The sequence below is a fragment of the Caloenas nicobarica genome, chromosome 14, assembly GCF_036013445.1.
Source record: "Caloenas nicobarica isolate bCalNic1 chromosome 14, bCalNic1.hap1, whole genome shotgun sequence".
In the NCBI taxonomy this organism is placed as follows: domain Eukaryota; kingdom Metazoa; phylum Chordata; class Aves; order Columbiformes; family Columbidae; genus Caloenas; species Caloenas nicobarica.
The window spans coordinates 7,795,104-7,822,094 of NC_088258.1; the positions used below are offsets into that span (position 1 = coordinate 7,795,104).

Sequence of the window (26,991 nt, forward strand, 5' to 3'; positions counted from 1 at the left end):
TCAGTGCTCCCACCTCGCTGCGCAGCCTCAGCTCTTTGAACAGCTAGAGAGACTAGAGACTCCTCGGGCTTGCATTTCACCCAGCATACCTGAACAGAGTAAGACAGGTGTTTACAGTGCATTTTATTTTGTTTCCATGTTAAGTATCACAGCAAGGACATCCACACAGTTATTTTCAACCACATCATATTACTTTTACTTATTAAGAAATGCTGCTGAGCCTTTAAAAAAAAAAAAAAAAAAATTAAAATATACACTAGAAACGAAGGAATCCACTTTTTTTAACAATCAGTAGAACTGATAAATTTTTTGGCAGAGTTAGATTAGTGCTCCTGGTAGCCAGAGCTGGATATGAAGATGATGCCAGGGCATGATTTTTTTTTTTTTTTTTCTCATTAAGTAGTTAATAGTTTAGTTTAAAAAATCAATAAAAGTAGTCATGTTGATCAACAACATAACAAATACAGGTAGATGAAAGAATATTGCACATGTATATCCAAGCAGCATTTAACCACAACACTCCCTGCCCCTGGATACTACCACAATCTGTAACAAAAATAGTGCAATCGCTCAGAACCGCCTCATTCAATGCTGCCGTGGGTGGGCAGCCGCCTGCGCCCTCCTGCCTGCGCGCTCCTCCTGCCGCAGAGCTGCTCACTTACCCACCGCTGAGCTGCAGCCGGCCCTCTCGCAGTGCAGCGCTGCACTCCCGGCACTTTTCCTGTCACCTCCTGGCTTTGCAAAGATCGGTCACAGCGCTGCGACACTGGAGTGACTTTGAAGCAGAACTGGATTTTTTTTTTTTTTTTTTTAATCTTTCTTTTAAGGTCTGACAGGGCTCTGCTCTAATTTGTAGGCCAGGCTGTCCTCATGTGCTCGCTGTGGTCAAGTATTCAGCTGAAGCCGTGCCTCTCACATGCCGGCGTACACAGGCATAGCTGGACCTTGTGCTGTTTCATTCTGTAAAATCTCAGCCTTCAGCATAAGTGCAGAATCTCTGCTTTAACCAGAAAAATGTTACTCAAGGTCACTGCAGCGGCAAGGGCACAAGAAGAACCCTTGTTCATTTTATGCACTGTGAGAAAAGTACTGAAATCCACTTCGGTATGAAAGCAGAATATGTCCTGAATACTTGAAACCTGCAATTTAAAAAAAACCCACACCACGACACCCACAACTCCTCTTGGAGCTATGGTTGTACCAAACTGGTGTTACATTCTCGTGTTTGACAAGAAATACAAGATCCGTGTTCCTGAGACAAGCTGTTGAGAGCTTTGAGCACAACATCTGGCATGTGGTCTGTTACCATTTTGGGACTTATTAAAATGCTGCTGAAGACTGTCTCATTTGACCATCTTGCCGTATATTTAATATCTGAAGAGCATAACCTAAAAAACAAACAAAAGACACCACAAATACAACTGCTCAGACTGTCAGAACTGGTGCTCGCTGCCAAGCCTGGAACAGACAACCTGGAGACCTGTGACCTCCCTCAGGAACGGCTGCCGCAGGCTGCAGCTCTGAGCTCAGCGCACAGTGCATAAGGCAAACACGACTGTGCCTTCACCGTGAGAGCAGCGACCAACTCGTCCTGCTCATAAAACACAGCATACAGCCTGTGCAAAGTGGGGGCCAGGGGGTAAGCGCTGCACATTCGTGTGGTTAGTGACAAATTTAGGGAATAAGTCACAGTAGGAGACTAGACGCTAGATTAAATGCCACACATATGATGTGTTTTGGATTTTATTTTACAGAAAGGTACATGGTGGGGGTTCTCGTGTGCTAGCCCAGTTAAGAGAAAAACATGATTAACAACTGCTGTGCTGTGGAGTAAATGAAGGAAAAGAAATGGACTAAGTAAAGTAGAAGAGCAGCCATTGAGAAAACCTGCCAGGTCACAGGTGGTATCTAACTTGTAAAACCAGTATTAAAACTGTTAAACAGTAAAGATGTGAAGCTTAAATAAAATACTAATCTACTGAAAAGCAGGGAAAAAACTGTGTTTCTTCTCGAGCCCTTTTCTTCCCTCTTCTATAAGGTACCTTTTTTTTCCTTCTGCAAGACGGTCTTGTGCAAATTACAGATACTCTTATTTCAGTTTCAGAATGAAATGAGGATATCAAGTATTGTCTAGCCTGTCTAGCCTTTTTGTCTAAAAAAAACTCAACATCAACAAAACACAAAGGAAAAAAAACCCTAAACACTACACTGCCCCAACAAAACCACAGTCCTCACCCTTCCAGCAGTTTCAGCTTTTCTGTTGTCTTTGTCTCACCTTCCTGCATCCACAAGAAAGCAGCACAGGACAGGAAGCCACAGGCTGCATGGGCACACGGGCAATATTTTGCCTCTTTCTCATCCTCAATATCCACCAATTCACCACTGCCAGGACATGAGGCTGCAAGATCTGCAGTCTCAGGCAGGAGCTGCCACGTGCCAGAGCTGAACTTCACAGACTTATTGTTTAAGCTCATCACTTGAGCACGTGCTATGTATGGGCAGAATAAGGCACAGAGGCACAAAGAGAAACAGTTCCCAGGGTTGTAAGTGAAACAGAAGGAGCAGGGAGGCCCAGAATAAAAACTAAAAAGCTGGCTAATGCTTAAAAACCAAAGACGGGTATTGGAGATGCAGAGCTGGAAACGCAGACTTTGAAAGTGAGAAGCAGCTTTAAGCAGATTTCAGGAAAACAAGACAGCGGTTTTCCTTTTTCTACTTACCTCTTAGAGCTGGATTCTTCTACAATATGGATAATCTTCCCGGGAAGATACAAATGAGGATACTGAGGCGGTGAATTTAAGTGTGATTCATCCTCAAGGGCACTGTATGAAGGTGACCGACGAACCATTAAACTCTCCTCAGCTAGAAGTGGCTGTGTGAGGGCATCTTGGTTTCTACCATCCAGCTCAGTGGGGAAGTTATCTGGATCTCCTCCAAATACTTCGTACCAACACCCACGCAGCAAAATCTGGTACTAAATTCAGAAAAACAGTCAAACTGAGGTCTGGAATCTCTTCAGGTAACTTATTCTAGTTGCGTGCTTGCATGCACATCATCTGAAACTACAATTAAAAGATTAAAAATGACTCCACGCACATGCTCCCCAAACTTTTTGTTTGATAAAATCTTGCTGAATTTTCCCCACAGCAATATCTATTTCACCGCTATCTCACCCAAGCTACTAGTAGCACTATGGAAAACTCCCATCTTTACCAGATTTTCCTTTATCGGCAAAACTAGCAAACAGATAATTTCAGGTCTTGGATGTTGTGCACGGATATCTTGCAGGTCTTGCTGAATCTTAATTTCCAACAAGAAAGAGACTAACACAAATTTTGCTGAATTAAAACTAAACACTTTTGTTCCAAAACACAATTGTAACTCTCAACATTAATATCAAAAATCCACACACCACTTGTCACTTCATGAAAGCCGGGGCTTAACGCAGCTAACGATTCCATTGACTTTTAACCAGGAACTGCATTTGGTTACCTTGGGTCTGTTGCAGTTTGCCACAATTCTCACTATTCTCCTCTTTAAATCCTCCATGTTGGGCATGCTTAACCTGTTTAAACACACAGAGAACAAAGTAAAGCAAAGCCCCCTATTCTCTGCAATCTAATGCATTCCTGAAAGAACAACTTAAAAATGTGTCCATCTCACCTTGCAACAAGGTCCTTCCCAACAATGACTGAAACAATGAAGTGCTTAGTGTAATCCGCAAGAGATTTGCTTTAAAAAGAAAAGATACACTTTAGATATAATAAAGAGATATGGACATTTTAGTTTATCGTTACCATTCAATAAAAACACAAATCTGTGGCAGCAGCAGCAGCATTTGCCATCAGTTCTTCAGTGGGCTTTCAGACCTACTTGCTACGGGTGACAGGGTCACTTCAATGCTGATTGTAACAGTATGTGTAGACATCAAACAGGCCAAGCTAGACTAGGCAGGTGAACATTTTATTTCCAAAACATTTATTTTAAACTCTAATTATACTACCTGACAGAACTCACTAGATATAGTTAATTCTGTAATATTCCCCCAAGAACTCAACTGTAACTAAGATGGAGCAAATCTAATTCTAGTAGAGAATGTATAAACAAACTCTTAACACAGTCAAGCTCAGAGTTATCATCTAACATTTTTGTCCACTACCTTGAAGACTTTCACATCTTGGAGACAGAACCAAATAACACAAGTTTCTCACCTTAGAAGCCCTCCTGGAGGAGAAAAAGCGTAACATCTTAATGTTGGGAAAGAGTTCCTGAGCATGACTGCCAAGATAGAAGCTGTTCCACCACCCAAACTGTGACCAACTATCACAAGTTTATATTCCTGTAGACAGAAAGAGAAGCTTGAAACACAGAAAAAGCTTTGTGTAATTCTTCTGGCAAACAAAATTATTTGGAAGGCAACTTACTGGAGCAGTTGTGAAAGCCTGGTTTAAAATTCCATCATTTATTAGCTTTCTATAGATGTAATTTGCAGCTTGAGTTATTCCCTACAAGACAGCATTGAAAGTTAGAAGAGAAAGATGTTATCTAATGTGAAGTGTGATCCATATATACTTTAAATACAACACCATCACAGAACGACCCTCTTTTTGCAAAGCTGGTCTTCTCTTTTAACATGCTCCTGACAGAAGTCTAGTTATAAACAAGTAGTCTTGTACATAATGGTTAAAAAGTATTTGGAATTTTTAAGAAGGACAAAGTCTGACAAGAGGATTACGAATTCTACCTTGCAGTTCCAGAAGGCAATATTTGATGTGACAACCAAGTCACTGAAATAACTTATGCAATCCATCTCACAAGAATACTATTCCTGTTTAACTAAAGGCTGCAACGTGCTTATTGTTTTCTTATTGCTGAGAGGAATTATCAACAGCTACAGACTGCACACACCTTATGCACAAAGCCGTTCTCTAGAACATCCTCCAGCGTCAAGTCTTCACAGTCTGCTGACAGATCAGTGAGGATGTCCTGTGAACAAGACGGCTTCTGTCAGACCTGCCGCAGGGCTTCAGGGCTCACGCTCTGCGCTCAACATCTTCACAGGGACATCATCAAGCTGACTTCCAAGTTCGTCAGCAACAAAACACAACCCACCATAAACCACCACCCCAGCAAATATACACAGTGGTCACAATTCTGATTTTAGCAACTATTTCCAAGCTGCAAACATAGACATTAGGAGCGTACCTCCACTCAGAGTGAAGAGGAGTTACCGCTGCCCACCCTCCACATTCTCTTCCACTGGCACAGGGAGTATAAAACATCCAGGCACTGGAGGATTTACAGCTCGAGTCTGGCAGACTCAGACCTGTGAGTTGTTTTCACATGTGCCAGTGTAACACAATTGCCTCTAGATACTGGGAGTTCACTCATTTCTATAAAGCTAATTAGATATATCAGAGGGATGATACCTCAAAAGACAAAGTTCCTCTCACTGCAACCACAATAGCTTCTTTTTTGTGATCCAAAGCAACAAAAAATGGAATCTCATAGATCTGGAGGGGAAAAATGTAATCAGTAAAGACACCAACTTTTTCTAAGAGTAAGCATCTGTTCTCACCTTCTGAAAGCTCTCTTATTGGAACTCTATTGCATTATGGAAAGGAGCTGAATTATTTTCTTATCAAGTTATTCTAAGTGCCTTTATTGCAATACTGAGACAGATTTATGACAATGGTTTTGTGGCTTTTCCTTTAGATTAGAAAAAAAATCAGAACTGAATGTTTCAGGGCCTGATTAGCTTTGCATTTTGCATGTTATAAATGCTGAAGGCAAAGTAGAAACTTCACCCCTCACTTTCACTGAATTAATCACTAAGTTTTTTTGCTGAATGCCTGTCCAGATTGTTTACCTTGTTATGAAAACTGATATGAATGAAGTCTCTGTACTGCAGTCCTGTTATTTTTAGGATGGATCCAAAGTGAAAGTTATGACGATCACTGCCAGTTATATCAGAATCTGTTGGTCTAGTTCCGCAACTAACAAACACAGAAGAGAAAAACTTTCATGTTCAAATTTTTTAGGTTTCCTTTCAAGGAATCAAACTCAGTTACATTTGCAGAAGATTTCTGCCAGGAATCAAATGCTATTTTTTTTTAAATAACTTTTTTTCAATAATACCAGTAGTCTGGTACAAGGTGTTCGCTCTGCCCACAAATCTGGTTTTGCTTGAGCAGCATGCCGTACGTTTTCAGGTCAAGGACTGGCAAATACACTGTTGTTACAGGACTATCAGCAGAGCAAACAATGCAATAAGAAAAGAATTCTTAAGACTACAGGCCACTGACAGAAAGTGCAAACAAGCAAAAAGGAAAATCAAAACAAATTCTGTATAGCAGGCTTATCTCATGTTTTCTCCATTGTATTATGTGATTTTTTTCCCCCGCCCAAGTCATTTCTATTTCAGTACGTTAAAGAATTTCATGTTACTAATTAAGAAAATCATGGTTACAGTCACAAATGTCAGTGGTCACTTCAATATCCAGTAATCCTACACAGCATTATGCATACTTCAATACTGACTGTAAACCTTTTTTTTTTTAGTAAAGAGAATAAAATGGAGGCTGCAGGGACATGTACTTTTGCTAATTCCTTTAAGACAGGGAAAACTGCTGATACACTTTTATTTCTATATATACATATATGCCCAAAAGGCAGCTCTAAAAAGCCTCATTTTAAAATGTTTAGTTTAATTCCCATTCTTTCTCTGCCATTTTGTTAAACCATTTTTTTAGCTCAATCACAAACTTTTCTTAAACAAAAGCTAATTTGCTTCCAAGTGCGAAAAGATGTTAGAATTTCAGTTCTACTTGGATGTTTGAAATTGTGAAAGATAACTCTACCAGTCAAGCTTATGTACACCCAAGAGTGTTTTAATTTAATACAACAAAAATACTGCTATTGAGCTATTTTATTTCTGGTAACGCTAGTTAAAAGAAAGTGATGTGTTTTTAAGTTCTTGATCGAACCTACCAGTCACCACTGAGCTTACAGAGCGCAGTAAAGGGGTTGGTGTATATGTAGTAGGGCCAGCCATAAGCAGCTGCAGCAAACAGCATATAGTGAGCAGCATTCTCCAGTTCAACATCCAAATCATCTGTCTGAAAGGACACACGGAAAGAAAACGAAGGAGAGAGAGAAAGAAAGGTGTGTTAGGCAGCCCCAGAATAAAACCTGAGCACAGACTAGTGAAAATCAAGGCATGATGAAACACGCACTATCCAAAAGGAAAACCTCAAGGTCTAAGAGGAACTAAAAATAGTTGCTGATACTCCAGGAAAAAGACTGTTTATTTACACAGCTACACAGCTCAAGAATCTTGAAAAGCTCTCATTAAATTAGTTTCTTTCAATACTTATACACTGATAAGCTCAATACTGAAAACAACATTCACTCCGAATATGTTACTTAAGGTTATGCCAAAGGAATGGCCAAAAAGTCTGTAGCAGATCTCTCTGGCAAGGACTTTTAAGGCACAACCCCATCATATTGGCTGGATTCAAAAGGAATTTGATAGAAATTGCTTGAAGTAGAATTATATACTTCCATGAAACAGAGAACAATAGAATTTACAAAGGCATTTTACCACAGAAGACTAGCAAAAATCAATTAGCAAACTGTAACCTGGTTTTGCTTCTTATCTTGTCTGGATATTTGCAGTAGACATAATTTAAACAGACCACAATACTAGAAGACTGGCATTTCAGCTCTGTGCAAATAGTACTAAATATTAATTTTCTCTCTGTTCCCTTCCTATCCTAGCTCTTCAACAATGATCAAATGTCCTAAATGGTTCCTTTTTGTACTTAATCCCCCATTCTTATGTAAGTCCTACTTGCAAAAGCAGAGAAATGTCTTGGCTGCAAACTCATCAAAATATTTTCACTGCATGTATTAATAATTTAAATGATTGTAAATTTTTATAGTAGTGTTTAGTTCTTGTTAGAAAACAAACAAATAAACCAACCGAAACTAAAACACCATTGCGTGAAGAACTGCATTTCAATTTCATCTGGCGCCCTCTCCTAAAGTAACTGCACCAGAGACTGCAACAACACTACCTTACCACAAGAGATGACGGAGAATGACACAGGACTTCTTCAGGCTCTTTTGGACAACTTTCCATTTTATCTTGCTCTTGATGGAGCAGAATCAAACCAGCTGCTATGTCACTTGGCACCAGATCAGTGTCCTATACAAAGAAATGAAAGAGTGCTTAAAACCATGCCACATCTCAGCATAGCAAGACTATCTCATTAGGAAATGCACAAGAAATTCTATTTTTCATTCCTGTAAATACATTTCACTCAGAGACAATGCACATTGGGAATAGAGGTCACAACAGCATCGAACCTGCCACCCCTCTGCACATATTGAATGTTTTCTTCAGTAAGACCAATGACAATTCCACACATGAACTTCATCACTTAACAGAATACCTGACAGAGGACCCGCTCGGCCATATAGCGAACAACGGTCCAGACATTATTGATCACTGTTCGACACCACCATGTGATAAGCTCTATGTGCAAAGTCCTCTATACTGAGAACAACTCAGAAGGATTTTACACAGGAGAAGGCTGAAGGGTTTTTATTCAACTACCTGGGGCGGTCATCCCTCCATCCTTCACCCTATAAACCACTGAGGAGACTGTAGCTATACATCAGTATGACCAAGTACCGCTTAATAAACAAGAACTACTCGTCTTGAAATCATGGAGAGATTTCGAAGTCAACATGGAACTCCAACTGCCCGAGCAGTAGGTGACATGAATTTGAGCTAAATCAACACTATGCAGACTCCGATTTGGCAGATGCTCTCTGTTTCCAAAAAGCAACCTCCTGCATGTGCACACTAGTCTGGTAAACCTTTGCTAAAAGGAGAAGAAAATCAGTGTTGTGTACTTCATATGAGAATCGCTCTTAAGCTTGAAACTGGCATATTCAAAACCTGACTTAAAGGTACAGGGTAGCAGGAACCTCTGGCTGAACAAACGTACATGTGTGTTGCAATGTCTGCAAATTCAGAGTTAGTCAGAAGAGAACAAAGAAAAGCTTTCCATCTTACTGAAAAGTAGGTGCGGAAAAGCTCTGCGATACTTGTAAAAGCCACTCGATGGTCATCGTCTTGCACAATACAACAACACAGTAACCTGATTCTTTTTTCCCAGACTCTGGTGGCGGTGTTCTTCACGTTATACAGCAATTGGCCTGACTGACTGCTTTCCAGGTTCCGATTTAGGCTATCGGTGAGGTAAAACGTCTTTTTCCCCCCAAGTGGATCAAAGACGATTACAACTCCAATGACGGTAAAGATGATGATAACCCAGCTGCAAAACAGAAGCAAGTGGGATAAAAAAAAATGGTGAAACCAGTCACTTGTGACAAGTATGCAAGAAAATACAACTACAGATCTTGACAGACAGAAAACGAAGTCAGTTATGAAATGCTGTATGAACACCATCTGTTGTTGCCTTAAGGGTGCATGTTTTGCTATTGGGTTTTCAATCCACTAGGCGCGAGAACAAGGCTGTCAGCTCATTTCACACAGGGCACCAAACTCACAATCACAGCCCTGTGCTTTGCAAACAGCAACCCAGATGCGTGAAGGCTCCATTTTTCACTGCCAGTTAAGTGATTGAGCTACTACCTTCTTCACATTTATTCATTTTCCTACATTCCCATCTATCCCTCTTACCCTTTCTGATCTTCACCTCCTGTCTTTCACTCTAGCACGTGCTCTCTCTAGACAAGTAGCTCAGGCTTGTTTAGGGAAGGATACCACCTCATTCTAGCTGTCTAGATTTAAAAATTCTCTTCCTTTCAAAATGAAAGCCCTTGTTTGAGAAACCACAATAATTTATAAGGAATAGCAAAGTCTCCAACTGTTGGAAAAGCCTTCAATAAACATATCCAACAAATATATAAGTGGTATTTTTCCATTTCACGTACACTATCAAGCTTAGATTTGGGGGGAAGCACCTTTACCTTGCAATAACTGTCCCAATTATGACATTTATCACAGTCTTCTCACAGTGCACACTGCTGTCTGACACCCACACAGCTCCTACAACAGCCCAGAAGAATTCAGGCAAACAGAGAACTAGGCGAATGTAAAGTAGCTTGGGAAGTGACTTTCTTGGGCCCGGATTAGAAATTGTTCCTGAAATTACAGAATTAATTACAGAATTTAATACAAGAATTGTTTATTAATGCATCTTAAGTACATAAAATGCTACCCGGATATGTGAACTTTCTGAGCTTTACAGAAAGTAAGAAACTTAATTGAACCTATAAATTATTTTCATACTAATGGAAAGCTATCACTGAAGCTGAGAAAAGAAAAACCACAATGAGTTTATAGCCGTGATTCTTAGAATCTATTCTACTAATGCTAACTCCAGGTTAAAAAAATATATTACAATTCTACCAATAAATATAAATATAATTATTATTATTTACCTTGCATACTGATGTATACAAGAGCAGATAACACACATATTATAGAAGCCAGGAGAATGAGGAGGACGAGCAAGTAGCTGTGCAGTAATCCTCCCCCAGGACAGTTAAACTGCCCTTTATGAACGGCGTAAACAGCAAGAATGCCAACCCACCTACGGGAAAGTACGATAACAAAAGTTACTAGTTGGAAGGGAAAGGTGCATCCTGCAAAGTGATCACCTAATAAATAACCTTCATCTTAATTAAGGCATTGCACAAAGATTAATAGAAGGGGAGTTGTTATATAAGGCATTTGTCCGAATGAAATGACTACACGGCTACTGGGTGGTAATTACAAGAAAGCCGTTAGCAGACCGAGCAACACTCTCCTCTTTACGGTGCTACTCGTCTCCACAGACCCCGAAGAACCTGGGCTGATCTAAACAAAGGAATCACCGTAACAACTCTTGAATAACGAAACGACGTTAGTTAGCACCGGGCAGCGGTTACACACACGGAAGCGACGGTGGCTCCGTTCCGCGCGCGCAGAACCCCGCGGAGCCGCCGTTGCGCGATGCCATTACATAAGGGGCTGTCACAAATCCGCACCCCGCGCATCCCGGCCGGCACGGCCCGGCACCCCGCGGATCCCGGCCGGCACCCCGCGCATCCCGGCCGGCACGGCCCGGCACCCCGCGGATCCCGGCCGGCACCCCGCGCATCCCGGCCCGGCCGCCCCGGCCCGGCCGCGCAGGGCTAACGGCCGCGCGCGCCGCCTCACCACACGAGCCTGACGAAGAGCTCAAAGGCCCCCGGGAGGACGAAGTCGTCGCTGCCGATGGCCCAGCGCCTGCCGAACGCCACCAGCCCCGGCATCCTGCGGGCCGCGCCGCCGTTCCGTCACGGGCGCCCGAGCGCCGGCCCCGCCCTAACGGGCCGCCCCCGTCCCGCTGTCCCCGGGGCCCGCCCGCTCCCGCCGGCCACACCGCCCAGCGGGGGCAGGCCGTACGTCACGGGGAAGCGACGTCATGACGCAGCACGCGGCGCCCCAACTTACCCTGCGGCCGTTCGCCCCGCCCCCCCCGCTCCGGATTGGGCTGAACCGCGCACGCGCCCTGGATGTTCCCGCCGCCCCGCGCGGCTTCTCACCCGGGCGCATGCGCAGCGGCCGCGGGAACCCCGCCCTGCCCCGCCCCGCGCGCGTGCGCAGAGCGCCCCGGAGGGGCGGGGCCATCGCGGGGCTGGCGGGAGCCCGGGAAGCGGCGGCGTGAAGGCAGCGACTGAGCACAGGAGGGGCCGGGGACACGGAACGAACCCCGTGCCAAGGACCTGCACAGCGCAGCACCCACTGGGCGGCGTCTCCACCGCCACGGGGCACGGGCGGCACCAGCAAACCGGCGAAAACGCTCAGCAGCTGCAGCAAATGCAGCCAGAACATTGACCCGTGTCCTCGAGCTGGGAGGTGTCACAGCTGCTGGCGCTTGTTCCAGCAGCCCCGCAGCCTCCTCCTGCAGGGCCCTGCTCCTTCTGCCCAGGGACAGCACATCCCAGAGGGACACTTGGCAATTGAACTAAAGCACAACACTAACAACCTACCCCCATCCTGAGGAGCTCACTCTCATGCTAACCAGCACACATCTCATGTAGCCCTGTGGCTACAACTAGAATCGGTCTCCTGTGTTTCACGACACAGACAGACCTTGGTTTCAAGCAACTCTGAAAAATCAATGGGATGCTCAGTGTAATCTCCGAGGTATCAGAGACTGCAGCATCTTGGCATACACATTCTGCAAATAAAGAACACTACTCACATTTGGGGTTCAGTATTATAACCACCACTACTGAGAAGGATAATGATGGTAAACTAAGAGAAAATAAACAATTTTTTGAAGATAAAACCACATACAAACACCAAACCCTCATTTGCACTAGGCTGAGATTGTGCTCTGGCAAAATGAGAACTAAGTCACCATTGCTTCATTCAGTGATAAAGCCCCTCAGAGCTTTAAAAGTTCGTATTTCAACAGAGCAAACAATGACATGAAGCAACTCATCCTTACTACAACTTTCATCCGGTCTCAGGCCAACAGAAAACTTGAATTCAGGAATAAATAAATAAAAACCCATTTTCACCATTTCATAAAGTGTTTATTAAGGATGGTAACACAGGACAAATCATGCAACAGCTCAGTAAAAAAAGGGAATCATTTAAACGATAAAGAATGGTAACTGGTGCTGCTGATTTTGAAAAGTTTATAAAAAAAATGTTAACTGTCCAAAAGTGACATCAAAAACCACTTGAAGCTGAACATGGAAGTTGTTTATAAAGCATTCATTAAAACAAAAATGTAGATAGTTTCAAATGATCACCTACAGATTACTGTAATCAACTTACACATCTCCCATTTCTGCAGCCGCAATGGTGCAGCAGGGCTGTACACCCAAGATATTGAACCTTCTTTTCCTGAACAACCAATACACTTACAAACGTTTGCCACTAAGCAACACATCTGCATCTCTTACCCTTCACAACCTGTGCTGCCAAGTGCTTTCATCACTGGGATCATCTTCCCAAACATCATGGCAAAGCAGGAGAGGGCCCATCCTTGTGGCCTTGAGAGATTTCCTGCTGTCCTCTTGCCATCAGCCTGTTTTAGAAGGGGAACAACTACAAAATGTGATTGCTCCCCTTCTGGAACCAACGTATGTTTTAAATAAGGAACTCCATGTCAGCAGATGGCACAAAAACTGGGCACCAGCACATCACATCAAACAGCGGTGGTTTCAGATTTAGAGTTGACTATATATTCACTTTTTGGAAAAAAATAAATATAGTGGAATGAAAATTGAATCGAAGGGAAAGAACAGATGACTACCATCCATCAAGGATGCACATTATCTGTGCACTGGAAAAAAAAAAAAAGAAAAAAAAAAATCAGTCATTTCAATGAAATTCTTGAAAATTAAAAAAAAAGTTTGCACTTGTTCCTGGTCATAACAATCTCACAAAAATCTCACTTTTGGAACTATTCCAATTGAAACCATACACTGAATTTTTTAATACAGTATAAGTTTCTTCATGTAAAAAATCTTTATACATAGTAATAAAAAAGATAAAGGCAAGATGCATCAAACAGAAATCTGCTGGTTGTTTTTCCTCCGTTCTTACAGAGCCGCTGATGACTACCTGCACTATAAAGAGCTGTGTTTCTGACTTTCTGTCTCAAGCATCTTCACCTTTGCTTGTGGTAAGGATTGTTCTGTCCAAGCATCCAAAAGGACAGATGCTGGTGATGGTTTTTTTGGCACTTACGCTGGCAAACTGAGCTTCTTTCCCTTGAGTACTGTAAGGAAAGGTAGGAAAGAAAATGATTAGCAAAACAAAGATGTGATCTCAGAGCAGCACACACTGTTAAAGCTTCAAAGGGACCAAAACCTGTCACACAGAGTCACTTCGTTACAAAACGGGTGAACTGCAGTCTTCCCAAGCCTGCCTCTCTCTCCTCCATACATACTGGTAAAATGATGATAAATTAACAACTATTCTAACCCTGCCCTCTTGTGGCACTTTGAAATTCTCACTTTTCATCCCCAGGACACACCAGCCTGTGACTGTGGTTTCTTTAGAGTTATGAATAAAATAACGCAGCCCCATACAGATTTCTAGTTATATGATGGAAGCTGGAATGTGTCTAAAGGCAGAATTACTAATGCACCCAGCAGAAATGATTGCTTCTACACTTAGCATAAACATCCAAAATCCTTTGGACCTGGACCTTTAAAGTGTTTAAAACACTGAGGAAGGTGTCTGTAAAAGCGTGGAATCTGCACAAAGCAGTGTTATGTTGTCAGAAGCATGAGGATCAGGCTTGTTGATCGAAGACAATAGCAATATGTATGTAGCTATACTAATTTTAAATTTATCAAGTCATTTGACCATTTATACATTTATATTCTATCCATACCCAAAACAATCCTCAGAAATGCCCCACACTAGCAAAAAGTGTACTTAATAAATCTATCAAGGAGATTTCAGCGATAATTTGCACATAGAATTAACAATCTAATAGTGTTGATATAGCAGATCCCTATGAACATGCTAATTGCTACATTCCACAAACTGAAGCTGGAAGTTAATGCACTACTTACCTTTTGTAACATACAAATAGAAGAAGTCACAGTAAAGAACAGTCTGGACCACGCCAGCAACAACAGCTATGAGGTCAAAAAATCCCTCAAAATAGTAGCGCCAAATCCAGTTGACTAAGTACAAGGCACGGTACAGACCCAAGAAGAAAAGGTAGTGAGTAGTGATGGTCTCTGCTTCCCCAGTTTTGCTGATCATAAAAAGTTGAGGGAGAATAGCAACCGATTCAAGATAGATGGAGAAGGTCCACAGTATCTGAACGGAAAAACAAAAAAAACCAAAAACCACACACACAGGTATATTCAACTGTCTTACTGATAACATGAACACAGAAGATATTTGACTTGGCTTGACTTTTCGCTCTCCAAAAATGTTATGAATAAGTACAGTATTTTGGCAAACTATCCTTGGTACAGGAAAAACTACATGAAAGCTTCATAACCAACCATGGGATGATACAAGGGAACAACTCTTTTGACAGACAACAGATTCTCCAAACCAGCTGTCTAGTGAGCTGGCAGGCACAGGTTTACTCATGAGGAAACTCACGTGCATCCATCAGTTCAGGATTTGCAGTAGCATGAAATACAGGTTAGAGAGCTGGTGCTGTTTGAACACTCTATAATTACATTTTAAATGCCATTTTTCTGATAGGAAAATACACAGCTGCATTTCAAATACAATGTCATTCATCCTAATACCCTAGACCATTTATGATTCTACAAAATTTGAGAAGTATTGGAATTCCTCACCAGGTGGCACAAGCTATTCACAAACAGCATTCTGGGACATTTCTTTAATAAACATAACAAAAGGAAGGACACCTTTGAATTAATATAATCATCTGAGTGTACTGTGAAGGGACAGTCTTCTTAATAAAATAATCAATGTTGACAATAATGCCAGTCTCCTAAAGCGCCTTAAATTTTCAACAAAATCTACACCATAAAGATGCACTAAGGAAACAGGATTAGCCTGAACCTACCAAACACAGGCTTCTTCCAAGCATTCCTCAATCAGCCTAAAAGCACTCATCTTCATGTTCTAAATGTTTTAGAAAAAAAGCATAACCTCCTGCCCAGAATGAACTCACCTCCAGAGGAGAGAAGTCATGATTGACAAGAAACGAGAGTCCGCCAACAGGAACTATCAGAAACTCCACTCTGAACGTATCATGGTTTCCATCATAGGTAGCCTTAAATTTCATGTAGATCAGATACACAGTTGCGTACGAGCAAGCAATGTAGATGAGCTAAAAAGCAAGAAAAGAAAAAAAAAAAAAACAAACCACAACCCAAAGAGGTTGTAGGATTAGATCAAACACAACGAACAAAGATAACCCAGGGCACTAAGAGGAATAAGTGCTGTCTTTTTCGGTTGTTTGTATTGTTTGTTTACATGCTTTTGCAGTTCCAGCCTATGTGGTAGTATTTAACTTTTCTCAGCAGAGTAATAATTCAAAACTCCGGGCTCCAGGCTCTACTGGTTTTGTTGCTTTAAAAGCATCACTTTGCCTCTGGTTGCAGGGACTGTCCAAAGTGCCTTTAAAGACACTTTCCTGAGTAGAAAGATCATGGAAGGGTCTTTTTACACTCAAAAAGCCTGCAAGTCGTGTGGCTCACGTGCAATTAAAAACCTGTTCAACAAGCCCCACTTGGACTCAGCCACTTAACATATCACAAATTAGCTGATTTGATTTAGAGCTTTAAACATCTCTAAAAGCTGAAGAGTGGCAAGTGGGCAGTGTCCTCCACCAACCAACAGGCCATAAAACCTGCACAACTAACAGGCTGCTAGAAGCACTGAACCAGAATTTGGTTTCGATTTCAGTTGACATCTAACGTTAACATTTTTAAATGTTATGGTACAGCAGACTTCATAGCTATTCCCCGTGGAATAGGCAAATAGCCTTATTTTACAAATGAGAAAACAAAATCAGAGAGAATACGACTTTCTAAAGGTCAATCTGCCATCATCAGGACAGAGCACAGTAGACAAGACAAATAGTTTAGCTTCTGCCTCAGTTTCATCACAAAGATTAAATATTCCAAACCATTTATCACATTAAATATAGGTTCTTTACAACTGAAAAGTAATAGATTTTAAAACCCACTGTTTGCAGATGCTACTAACACTAAAAGCGCTGCTCACAGATACAAAATGCTACAAATATCACATTAAGGCCTCAGAATCCAAAGACTGCTACACTAGCACCCGGCTGATGGAGATAAATGAGCACAGGAGGGAACATCACATCTAGGGAATCCCCACTGCCAATGTAAACTAATCGTAATTGATACGGTCATAGAAGACACTTAAAGTGTGAATGTACCCCAACTCGTATTAAAGATTTCTTCATGAGAATTATACCGCACTTTGGGACACCCCAAAAGTTTTCATTTTTAAAGCTACTCAAATGAAAAAAAAAAGAATGGCAGAAAAATGACTGCAGAGCGCAGAGAAATGCATCCAACACTCAGATACAGATACTATGAAAAAAGAAACCCTAAGATACAGAATGCTAAAAATCGCAAAAAATTTAGTCTGCAGGTCATAAAGAATGGCAGATAGACCCAATTAGTGTATTCATATATTCCTAGAACACAGAAGAAACAAATTTTCCTAAATATCTGATGGTCACTGCCAAATACAGCAAGTTGGCACCTGTAGTCTAATTGATATTTCTCTAAAAATACTTCAGAAAACACTAACTCTACAGAAATTAACACCTTTTTTGCTGCCAAGTACAGTAATTTCCTCGGATTAGAAAGTTCATCTAGTTATGCTCTGCGTAAACATACACAGAACAAGAAGTTGTGCTGGGACAGTCAAGCAGCTTCATCTTGGCACCACAATAAAGGCCTGAAAAGCCAATTACATCTAACAGTCTCTCTAAGCAGCAACCTTTGAAACTGTAACAGGGGCAAGTTAATATTGGATTTGAAGAGAAGCACTCTTTCATTACTGGAAAAGACTCAGCTTAGTATGAAGTTGAGTATCACAAGTGTCATTTCTCATATTAATTCCTTTTCTGGGTAGGAGGGCTGCAGAACAGAGATATGGTCATGACCTTGAATCACAACCAATAAATGAACTGAAAAAAACCTAGCTGTTGCTTTAATGCACCCAACAGTAGCTTTCAATATTCTCAGAAATTACATAGGAAAAGGCTTGTGTTTCAATAATATTTTACTTGATCCACAGTTCTTCACCTCGACTGTTAAGACTTAAGCACACGTTTTAGAAGACACAGTGTGAGTGGGTTTAAAATCCGAAATTTTATTTTACAGTATCGTTTCCCAAGCTCTCCAGTATGTTTTGTGTTACTGACTATCTAGTCTTTCCTTTTGGCAAAGTTATAATATCCTCTGAACTGAAGTTGAAGAGCATGGAGAAAATCCAAGAATAAAGGAACTAGACTAAAAAGGTGTCTGCTCTGGTGCCAAAAATCCACTAATCTGTACAAATACCACAAACACACTGCACTCTCTCAGCTGACTGCTTTATTTTCTTGTACTCAGCATCATAAATTGCAAGAATAAATAAGAAATAACTAAAACAAATTTGGGCTCACTAACATTCAGTGGGCAAGTGAACAGGCTATAATACAATGGAGGCTACATTCCTGAATGTGTACTCCTGTCAACTTTTGATCAGCCTCTAACCAGACACTAGCTACAATTCCGGCAACGCATTTTGAATACTAATTTACCTTGCAGTGCATAAAAAAAGCTTTACTTAAGCTCTAATGTCTCAATTGAGAAATACAATTTATTTGCAATAACCAAAAAGGCTCTATTCTAAATGTCACAGTCCCCACACAAACAGTTTTTAAAAATTGTATGCAGAGTGTAGAAAAATGTAGGGTTTTGAGTCCATTTTCCACATTCTTTATCCAAAGCCTGTCTAGAACTTATTCGGTAATAACTGTGCAGTGGGCCATTCAAAGAGGCTGTTATTAATGAAATTATGCATTCTGCATGCAACATTACTAGCTTTTCTAACTCTTCAGCATACTCTACCTTCATAGATGTGTTATACAATGAAATGAATGAAGTGAAGAGGTCCAGATAACGGGTAGTGAAGACCAGTGCAAACAGAAGCTGGCTTTTCCCAGAAATACCTAAAGTGACAAAGGAAATAATTAATTATTCAAGAAGTGATGATGTGCTTTAAAATACTTGATGCCAAGGATGAGAAAGGATATATCCTTTATTTCTAAGCCATTTGATTATAAAATTAGGAAAAAATCCAGGCTTCCAGAACTAAGCTTTACAAACAGAACTGTGAATTCATAGATCTCAGTAGTGTGGATGTAAGTTACCTACACATCATTGTACTGGAAAATGTGCTAGCCCTACACAAGATTTAGAAGGTACTCACAGCAGATAGCTCAGTTGTGACATTTTTGTAGATTACACTATTCTGCATTATCATTGGGCACTATGCAGCAAGGCTGCAGTAGTTTTCAATTCTCAGAGTGCTGTCACATGCCTCAGTACATTCTTTAGATGCTGAATCACTAGAAAGGTACAAAGGCAATACATACTACAGATCCAGTGATAATCAGAAAGTACACTAGCACCAAGAATGGGATTTTAAGGGAATAAATTGATTTTAAAACATAAAGCAACTCAATTCAGAAACTTAACTGACCACATGGTGGAGAAAAATCCTATGAGTCAAAACCAGATATTACTAGGTATTTTAACAAAATTAAAGAAAAGTGAGCTAAAATGACAGACATCTACATTGCATTTTCAAAGTAACTTTTGATTTTAGACAAAAGCCCCAACATCGAAACATTTGTTTGTACTTAACTTCAGCCACTAGAGCAGAGTTAGAGGCATAAAAGCTTTACACAATCAGCCACTAAAAGCTTCTGAAAACAGAGGTGAAGCATCACCCCATAATACTGATGTGGTGGTGTGTCACAGCAGGGGCACAAAACAACCTAATCTGCGCCTCTATCTTGTTATTCCAATTATTCTTGTTTTCAGTCATCCAGGGTGAAAATATTTGAATCTGTTCAGCTAAGCATGCAAATATTGTTCAAAAAACAAGAGGGAAAAATATTCTCTAGGAGAGGTTTATGATGCAAGGCTGAAAATCCTTGTCCCTTTACACAGAAGCATTTCTGAGAAAGGCTTTTTTTAACAGTGCCATAAAGTAATTAGAAGAAAGGCTATCTGCTATGGTTATTGAACTTTTTTTTCACCCCAGCTTAAGAAATGCTGAATAAGTTGCCCCAGATGAAGGGACTTCACATTTATACATAAAAGTACAGGAATGGCTGAAACAGTAACAACTACAAAGGGTTTTTCTTTGCAACTTTCACATGTGAAATGTCTACAATGTGAGCCTAATGCACTACCAGGAGAACCCGACTGCCTATGAGCAGCTGCAGTACAGAGAACAGCCAGTGCCCCAAAACCTATAGTTATACAGACTGTATATTTCTCGAACTAGGCAGCAAAGGCAGCTGAAGCAGCTCTCCAGTTGCACCCCAGGTGTGCGCGCTGACATTACAGCAATGCTGGCCTAAGGGCAAAACCTACAGGACAAAGAAATCCACCAGGACAGATTACAGTACAGCATGTAGTTATGTTAAATTATTTAGCATGCTATTTTCTTTTAGTAAATTACTGTGAACAGCAAAAAAAGCATATAGGATACATTAATTATTGATAACAGCTATAAAGTTGGATCTGGATGTATTGTCACATAAATACATGTAACATACTTGACAAATTCCTCTAAGCCATCGCCAGCCTCACCTCCTCCCCAACCCAAAAGCTGTAATTTTTATTAAGACTTGCAGTATTTATGCTGAATTTTGAATCTTTAGAATAGTCAAATGTTCCTGAAATATATCCTGAAGCCAAGTTTAAACTCATTTTCAAGTTAAGTAGGCTACACTAGGCAAGGCTCAAAGTTTAAATCAAATACCTATGGAGAGACAGGCTAACTGGGAGAAAGTAAGATCTACGCCACTAGTAAAAACAGGAGGAGGAAACAGGTAAACATTCCACTGTATGAATTTTATGAATTTTAAAACTTTAGGAAATATATCAATATACCTGCCACAGCACTGACCTTGGCTCACAGTTGGTCACTGCAATAGAGACTACACTGCCGTTCTTCTCACCCCTCTCCCTTTTACGTCCACAAACATGACTTAGTTCTTCAGCCAAATAAACGTATTTTTATTTCAAATGTCGAAGAGTCAAACCTCTCCGTTCTGTTCCATCCTCACACATGGAACTCCCTGCAACTTCTGCACTCTAGCTTGGCTAAAAGCAATAGCATGAAACTTTAATTCAAAAGCTCAGCTGATTTTCACTCATCAACTGGCCCTCAGTCAGCCTGGCTGCGCAGTGTGTACACGACTTACTAACTGTGAACTGCATATCACAACCATAAAATCTACAAATGAAAGTTTATCTAAGGAAAGCCAGTTTATACTTTGTCATTGGAACTTCACAGACTTTTTGACGTATTTAATAAAAAAGTAATTTTGTTCAGTATGAAGTCCACATTAGCCACAGAACCACAGCTTCTTTGGTTCTGCTAAAAAAATGCTAACATTAAGAATTCTGTACTTTCAATTTAAAAAAACGCAACCTAACTCTAAACACAAACTGGTCAACTGAGAAAGGCAAAATGTTCCTTCAAAGAGAGAGAAGAAATTCCAAACGTACCTAAAGCAGCATTTTTTGAGAAAATACAGACAAATTGGCAACAGCCTATGGCAAAGTCCTATCTAAAGTCTTCAACCTAGCATATGATCCAGTCCATAGCAGATACATAAACAAAATCATGAGACAGCCACATTACCTAGCAAAAGTATTACATATTTACTATCTACAATACTTTTTTAGAGTATTCAGCATATAATTTGACAGCCTTGCAACTGCAGGTCACCTTTAACACTTGACAAATGACATGGAGAAAGGCAAATCAATTTTCAGGCAGCAATTCGCAGCACAATGTAATTTGACTTGGAACGGATTAGAAAATACAGTCTGAACATGACAACGTTTGAAAGCACAGACTCTTCAAAAGTCTCATGAATTTCCTAATTATGACAGGAAGTCAATAATGGAGTTACCTGCTACATTCTCCACGGCTCCTGGTAATTATTTTTGAGTTATTTGGAGTAGCAAACATTTTTCCAAATTCTAAATTTGGAAACTCAAACAACCAGTCATGCAAAAAATTGTTTCCCTGCCAGCTCTGAAATCATGACTTGATTTGCTTTTCTCTTGTTCTCTTTTCAACATATTGACTAAATTAGGGGAAAAAAAATAGGTTTGTCAAACACGGAAAACACAGACTGCTTGGTAATGTAGCTTATCCTAGCCTCACCTATTTTCCTCAGAGGAGTCACTTCTTAGGAAAGAAAATGGGAACTGATGTGTCTTCAGAAAACAGCAGGTTGCAGCAGAGGTACACAGGCTGTCTCCCTCTCGTCTCCAGCTGCTTTTACAGGCCTCTGAGCTCCTCTTGGAACAAAGGCCTCAGACATACACAGATGCATCCAGAAGAGAGGAGTCGGCACCATGCGGTTTGCCAGCTCTTCATGGATCACAGCCTACAGTTTAGCAATCAGTTAGAAGCCTTTATTTATTCTCTAGGCTTCTACTGCTTCAAAAGTGCACAGTTAAAGCAGCAGCTGGCTTGCCCACGTTTCCTAAGTCACCAATAACCATGAGATACAAGTTTATTTAATTATAAACTGCTCTAAGAAACATGCAATATAAAGGAATCACATAAATCCCTCTAATAGACATTCAGCAGCTGCTCGACAATAGCTGGTAACTAGGGGTTATCGCTGTGTACAACTTGACAAACATATTTTATGCAAATATACAAAGTCTTTATTAGTAGGAACCACAACTGACAACAATGAACCACTACAAGGAACAGGATGAAGCCCCAAAAATAAAATCATATGCTCCTTGGAGGTGCTCTCCCCATTCTAGACAAACTTGGTGGGCCTCAGACACTAATCTCATAGAAGAAACATGGATCTGGATTTACTTGCAAGGACTTGGGGCAGAACTGGAAGACACTAAAACCCCCAGACAAATGCAACCCCATTTCATTCTGTTCCTCAGGAAAATGAATGAAGCAGACGTTTTCTACTGAAAAAGCCCATGTATGTTTGTGTTCAGGGACACTAATTTGGTAAAGGGAAGAGCTGAGGGGCCTATGCAACACAGGCCCATTTACTCTTCTGTGTTGGAGAAAGTGGTATCAAAGAGAATGATTGGTATGAGTCTACTTTCTTATGAACAAGCGCCTAGTAACAGACCCTCAATCACAACTGACTTAAGGAAAAAAATATCAGTTCACTTTTTAAGCAGAAAGATGAGACTACGTTATCTTGTACTATACTGTGCAAATAACCTCATGTCCAAAGGTCACTTAAGAATCTCTTGGCTAAAACTCATTTGAATTTTAGCCTTGCACTAGAATTTATTGTTTTTCTTCTTCAGAGAGCAAGAAATGTTTAGTTGTCAGATCATCAACTCTGTTGTTTGTAATGCTGCCTGCATTTCTCAGGCAAGGCAGAGGACAGAATTCTACAGAAGAGCTGAAGCAAGCCAGGCCTCTCCTGCCAGATCCAGACAGAATTCCTGATCTACTAGAGCTTCGGCCAGGAAAGTTCAGTAGGAAGGAGCTCTTGCACTCCATGCCCTCAGAAACAATAGTTCTGCGCTACCGCTGCATTGGGACCATGGGGTCATTTGCTCCATCTCTTTCGTAAAGTTAAGAACAGTTTTTACTTTATGTGTATTTAAAACCAAAGCTATTCATTTACTATGATTTTTTTTCTTTTGCACTACCAAGTGATTAGCAAAAAGTCACTTGACATGAAAACACACAGAACCTATACTTCCTCTTACCTGTAGCGTAAATTTCTTTCACTTCCCCATTCTTAGCTCTTTCAGGTTGCAGCTTAAACTAATCTGTGCTCTTAACGGAAGACTTTACAGATATATCTGTTCAACAATGTTAGGTCAGTATTTGAATATTTCATGTCAACACACTGCAAACTGCTTTCAAAAATAATCACTCTTACTAAGTTAAGGAGAAGCTCACTGGAGACAAAGCAAAGCCAAGCTCACAGTCAAACACCAGTCCACGGCAAACCCGGTATTTCCAGAGTCGGTGGCCCGATCCACGTAATACACATCGAAATGCCCCTTTTGAATCGCAATAAATCCCAGTTTCCTGAAAGAAACCAGCTACACCGCAGAACTGCTTGCAATTCCCTCCAACCACCACACCGTACACCAGAAGCGAAAAAGCAACCCCCACCACACGGAATTAAGAGCAAGCGCGCAGCAAACCCGGGAGGAAGAGCAAGCGCTTCCCCCGGGCTGGCGGAGCAGCGGGGGTTCCCCGTTCCGCCCGGCGGGGCCCGCAGCGCGGCCGCCCCCCCGCCCGCCCGCCACACCTCGGCCGCTGCCACGTCAGAGCAGCCGGGGCCGCACCGCCGGGCGCTGCGCTCCAGCCTGGAACGTCTCCTGCAGCTTCCCACCGCAGCTGGGCACGCCAAGAAAACACCCCAGAAGCCTTAAAAACGGCACGAAGTCACAGTTCCATTCTTACCGCTGGGAGAGCGGGAAACAAAGGGGGAAAAGAGGGCGCGTCAGCCCGCCGCGAATGCAAGCCAGTGAGCAGAGAGAAAGGCAGAGAGCGAGGGAAACTTCAGGAGCTGCAAACTGCAAGTCAGCTACTCCCAGCGCTGCACCAAAACCCGCTTTCGCGCACCCGAGCGGCGCTTAAAGCTGCCAAGGAAACGCGCAGACGGGAGGCTGTGCCCTGTCAGGAAAGGCGAGAAAATAAAACCCGTCTCCTTTCCCGGCCGGGCCCGGGGAGGGGGGGCGGCTGCCCGCCCCGCGGGGGCCGCATTCCTCCCTCCCTCCCCTCCTCCAAACCTGCCTCCCCATTCATTCGCCCGCCGCCGGGCAGTTACATAAGGAAAGAGCGACCCTCCGGGGACAGCCCAAGCGGTGCTGGGGGATTAAAGTACAAATAACGGCAACCGCTAAACCCTTAACGGAATCGCAGCTCCCACCAGTGCATCCCGCCCCGGAGGGGGGGGATGCGGCTCCCCCTGCCTCCTCCCGGCTGCCACCCGCTTCCCCGCACCCCGGTTTTGGAAGGGGCCGAGTTAGCACGGAGGGAGGTCAAGCCGGGGGCTGGGACCCCTCGCCCCCGCGCTGAACGGAGCGATCGTCCCTTCTCACCCGCCCGGGGCCAGTTCTGCCCTCCCGTCCCGGGGGCCTTCCCGGGCGCCTCAAGGGGGGATAACCCCCCTCCCCGCCTCTCCCCGCCTTTCCTCGGCCGCCTCCCGGGCAAGTGGGGCAGGGTGGACGCCCCCGCCCAGCCCCCCACCGGCTCGGCTGGGCTCTCCTCAGGCAGCGGTCCCTAAAGGGCGGCGGAACCCATCGCATCCCCCTCACCGCGGCGAGAAGGTGACGATGGCGCCCAACCTCCAGCGAGGCTCCCCTCGGGCACCGCGGCCCGGAGCTGCCCGGCCGGCCCCGCCGCCCTCCCCTCGCCCGCCCAGCGGCCTTCCGCACGCACCCGCGCAGGAGCGGCTCTTCCAGATCTTGAGCAGCAGGATGATGATGGCCGCCAGGTGGGACAAGTCCCCGGTGAGGCGGAAGATGTTCATGGCGGCGGCAGAGGCGGCAGCGCAGCCCGGAGCCGGGGAGCGAAGATGGCGTAAGCTCAGCGGGCACCCAGCGACGTGGCCCGGGGACGTGGCCAGACAGCCGCCGCGCCCGGTGCACCCTGGGAAACGGGAGGGAGCGGCCCCGCCCCTCCGCCCCGCGCCGCCTCCCGGCGGGGGTGGCGCAGCCGCCGGCTCCGTGCCGGGTCCGGCCGCCCGGGCCGGGGTCGCGCACACGGTGCTCCGGTTGTCCGGAGCCCCCCGAGGGGCGCGGCGCAGGCCGGCCTGGCTTCCCGCTGAGCGGGGGGCTGTGAAACGCTCGCTCCGGCTTCAGTGCAGAGCCAACGCTGAGGGTGGAGCAGGCCGCGGTGCCTTTTTTTTTGCCTTAAACTCTTCATAAAGCCTTTTAGCGGAATAAATTGGAGGTTCTTTGTTAACTGGCGGTGAGCAGAGAGCAGAGCTGTGCAGCGGGAGCGGCTCCAGGCAGATGCTGCCGGTGACACCCGGAGTGCGCGGGGAGAAGCCGCCCTGGGTCTCAGCCGTCTGGGTAGCTGAGCGGTTGATCTCTCACAGCTATTGTCACGTTTTGTGAAAACGAGCAATTGACTTGACCGACGTTCAGTAGCCCAAGAGAGTATGCGAATCTTCCCAGAAAGAAAAAAAGTAGTAATTATTCCTTGCAACAACAAGGCTGTGTGAGTAACCGTGCCGTCCCAAGGACGGCGCCGCGGCCGGAGTTGCGCAGCAAATCCAGAGCTGTCACCTCGTCAGCAGGACTCTGATTACAATATCCCCTGTGAAACACCAATCAAAGTAACAAAGCTAGGAATAGCCTCACAGGAATGCGACTTTAAGGAACTGGAAAACAGGTAACGACTTACCGCAGCATCACAGAAAAGGGAGGATTTCTTTAAAATAGCTTGGTTTACATTATTACAGTCCCCATTTGAGGAAATAGCGTACAGCAGGTTGTATATTGTTTAAACATTCATGAAAAAGATCCTAACTACAATCTTCCATTTTCTTATTTAAAATATAGCATAAACATTGAAATCTTTAAATAGCTTACATATTCCCTGAAAGACAAGAATTAGTACCCCCTGATTAGTACCTCCTCTCGAGTTTATCTTTTTTTAAAAGTACCCACAGTGCGACAGAAACAATTTTATGTATTTTCAGGGATTAGGAATCAAAGTCTGTCCTCTTAAATCATTGTGTTTACAAGTACAGCAATACAACTGCTTGACAAGCCCTACAGTATCTTTTATTTTACTCTTACAATGCCCTAAGAGGTTGTATGTGTTACATGTGAAAAGTTTAATAGATTTGAACTGTAACAGACTAATTGTTTTAAACATATTGAATAACTTTCAGCCTCAAATAATGTTTGATGTAATTATGAGTAAATTGCCTACTTGAGGACAAATCCAAATCCAGCACCTGGAAAATTTGTGCTGAAAACAACAGCATTTGAGAGAACTCCCCATGTCCACGGTACAGACAGCAACAGTGGGGGGAAAAGTGCCACTACCTAAGTATGACCTATGTGGTTACAATGCTGTGGCACTCCCATCACTACATATAAATGTAATAAAAAGGCCTGAAAGTACAGTTCATGTCTTAAAGCACTGGCTAAACTAGCCAGATTAGCTGTTTGACAGAGGTTTGATTGAAATATGTACACTTAATGTGTTAG

At 42.8% G+C, this 26,991-nt stretch overlaps 2 protein-coding genes across 2 annotated transcripts; both read right to left on the reverse strand.

Moving 5' to 3' along the window:
- Positions 1-115: 115 nt before the first annotated feature.
- Positions 116-11,462, reverse strand: DAGLB (diacylglycerol lipase beta). The gene is made up of 15 exons (XM_065644765.1): positions 11,240-11,462; positions 10,480-10,631; positions 10,006-10,180; positions 9,086-9,347; positions 8,084-8,209; positions 6,991-7,118; positions 5,870-5,996; positions 5,430-5,513; positions 4,909-4,986; positions 4,425-4,505; positions 4,212-4,339; positions 3,664-3,732; positions 3,493-3,565; positions 2,721-2,974; positions 116-1,388 (listed from the first exon to the last, which is right to left on the reverse strand). The coding sequence occupies exons 1-15, from the start codon at positions 11,332-11,334 to the stop codon at positions 1,190-1,192; spliced, it is 2,031 nt and encodes a 676-aa protein (XP_065500837.1). The 5' UTR covers positions 11,335-11,462; the 3' UTR covers positions 116-1,189.
- Positions 11,463-13,556: 2,094 nt separating this feature from the next.
- On the reverse strand, positions 13,557-25,405 carry KDELR2 (KDEL endoplasmic reticulum protein retention receptor 2). Its single transcript, XM_065645156.1, has 5 exons — positions 25,208-25,405; positions 18,628-18,728; positions 15,699-15,857; positions 14,608-14,860; positions 13,557-13,802 (listed from the first exon to the last, which is right to left on the reverse strand). The coding sequence occupies exons 1-5, from the start codon at positions 25,296-25,298 to the stop codon at positions 13,768-13,770; spliced, it is 639 nt and encodes a 212-aa protein (XP_065501228.1). The 5' UTR covers positions 25,299-25,405; the 3' UTR covers positions 13,557-13,767.
- Between the last annotated feature and the right edge of the window lie 1,586 nt (positions 25,406-26,991).

What these genes read in the sequence shown, in the direction of transcription:
- DAGLB (XM_065644765.1), bottom strand. Translation starts at nt 11,334, where the DNA reads ATGCCGGGGCTGGTGGCGTTCGGCAGGCGCTGGGCCATCGGCAGCGAC. An exon ending in TGTAAGCTCAGTGGTGACTG is followed by an intron (nt 5,997 to 6,990) that starts GTAGGTTCGATC and finishes TGTGTTTGTTAG; the next exon opens with TTGCGGAACTAGACCAACAG. An exon ending in CAAACTGCAACAGACCCAAG is followed by an intron (nt 2,975 to 3,492) that starts GTAACCAAATGC and finishes TTCTGAATTTAG; the next exon opens with TACCAGATTTTGCTGCGTGG.
- KDELR2 (XM_065645156.1), bottom strand. Translation starts at nt 25,298, where the DNA reads ATGAACATCTTCCGCCTCACCGGGGACTTGTCCCACCTGGCGGCCATC. An exon ending in TGTATAACACATCTATGAAG is followed by an intron (nt 15,858 to 18,627) that starts GTAGAGTATGCT and finishes CTTGCTTTTTAG; the next exon opens with CTCATCTACATTGCTTGCTC. An exon ending in ATGACTTCTCTCCTCTGGAG is followed by an intron (nt 14,861 to 15,698) that starts GTGAGTTCATTC and finishes TTTTCCGTTCAG; the next exon opens with ATACTGTGGACCTTCTCCAT.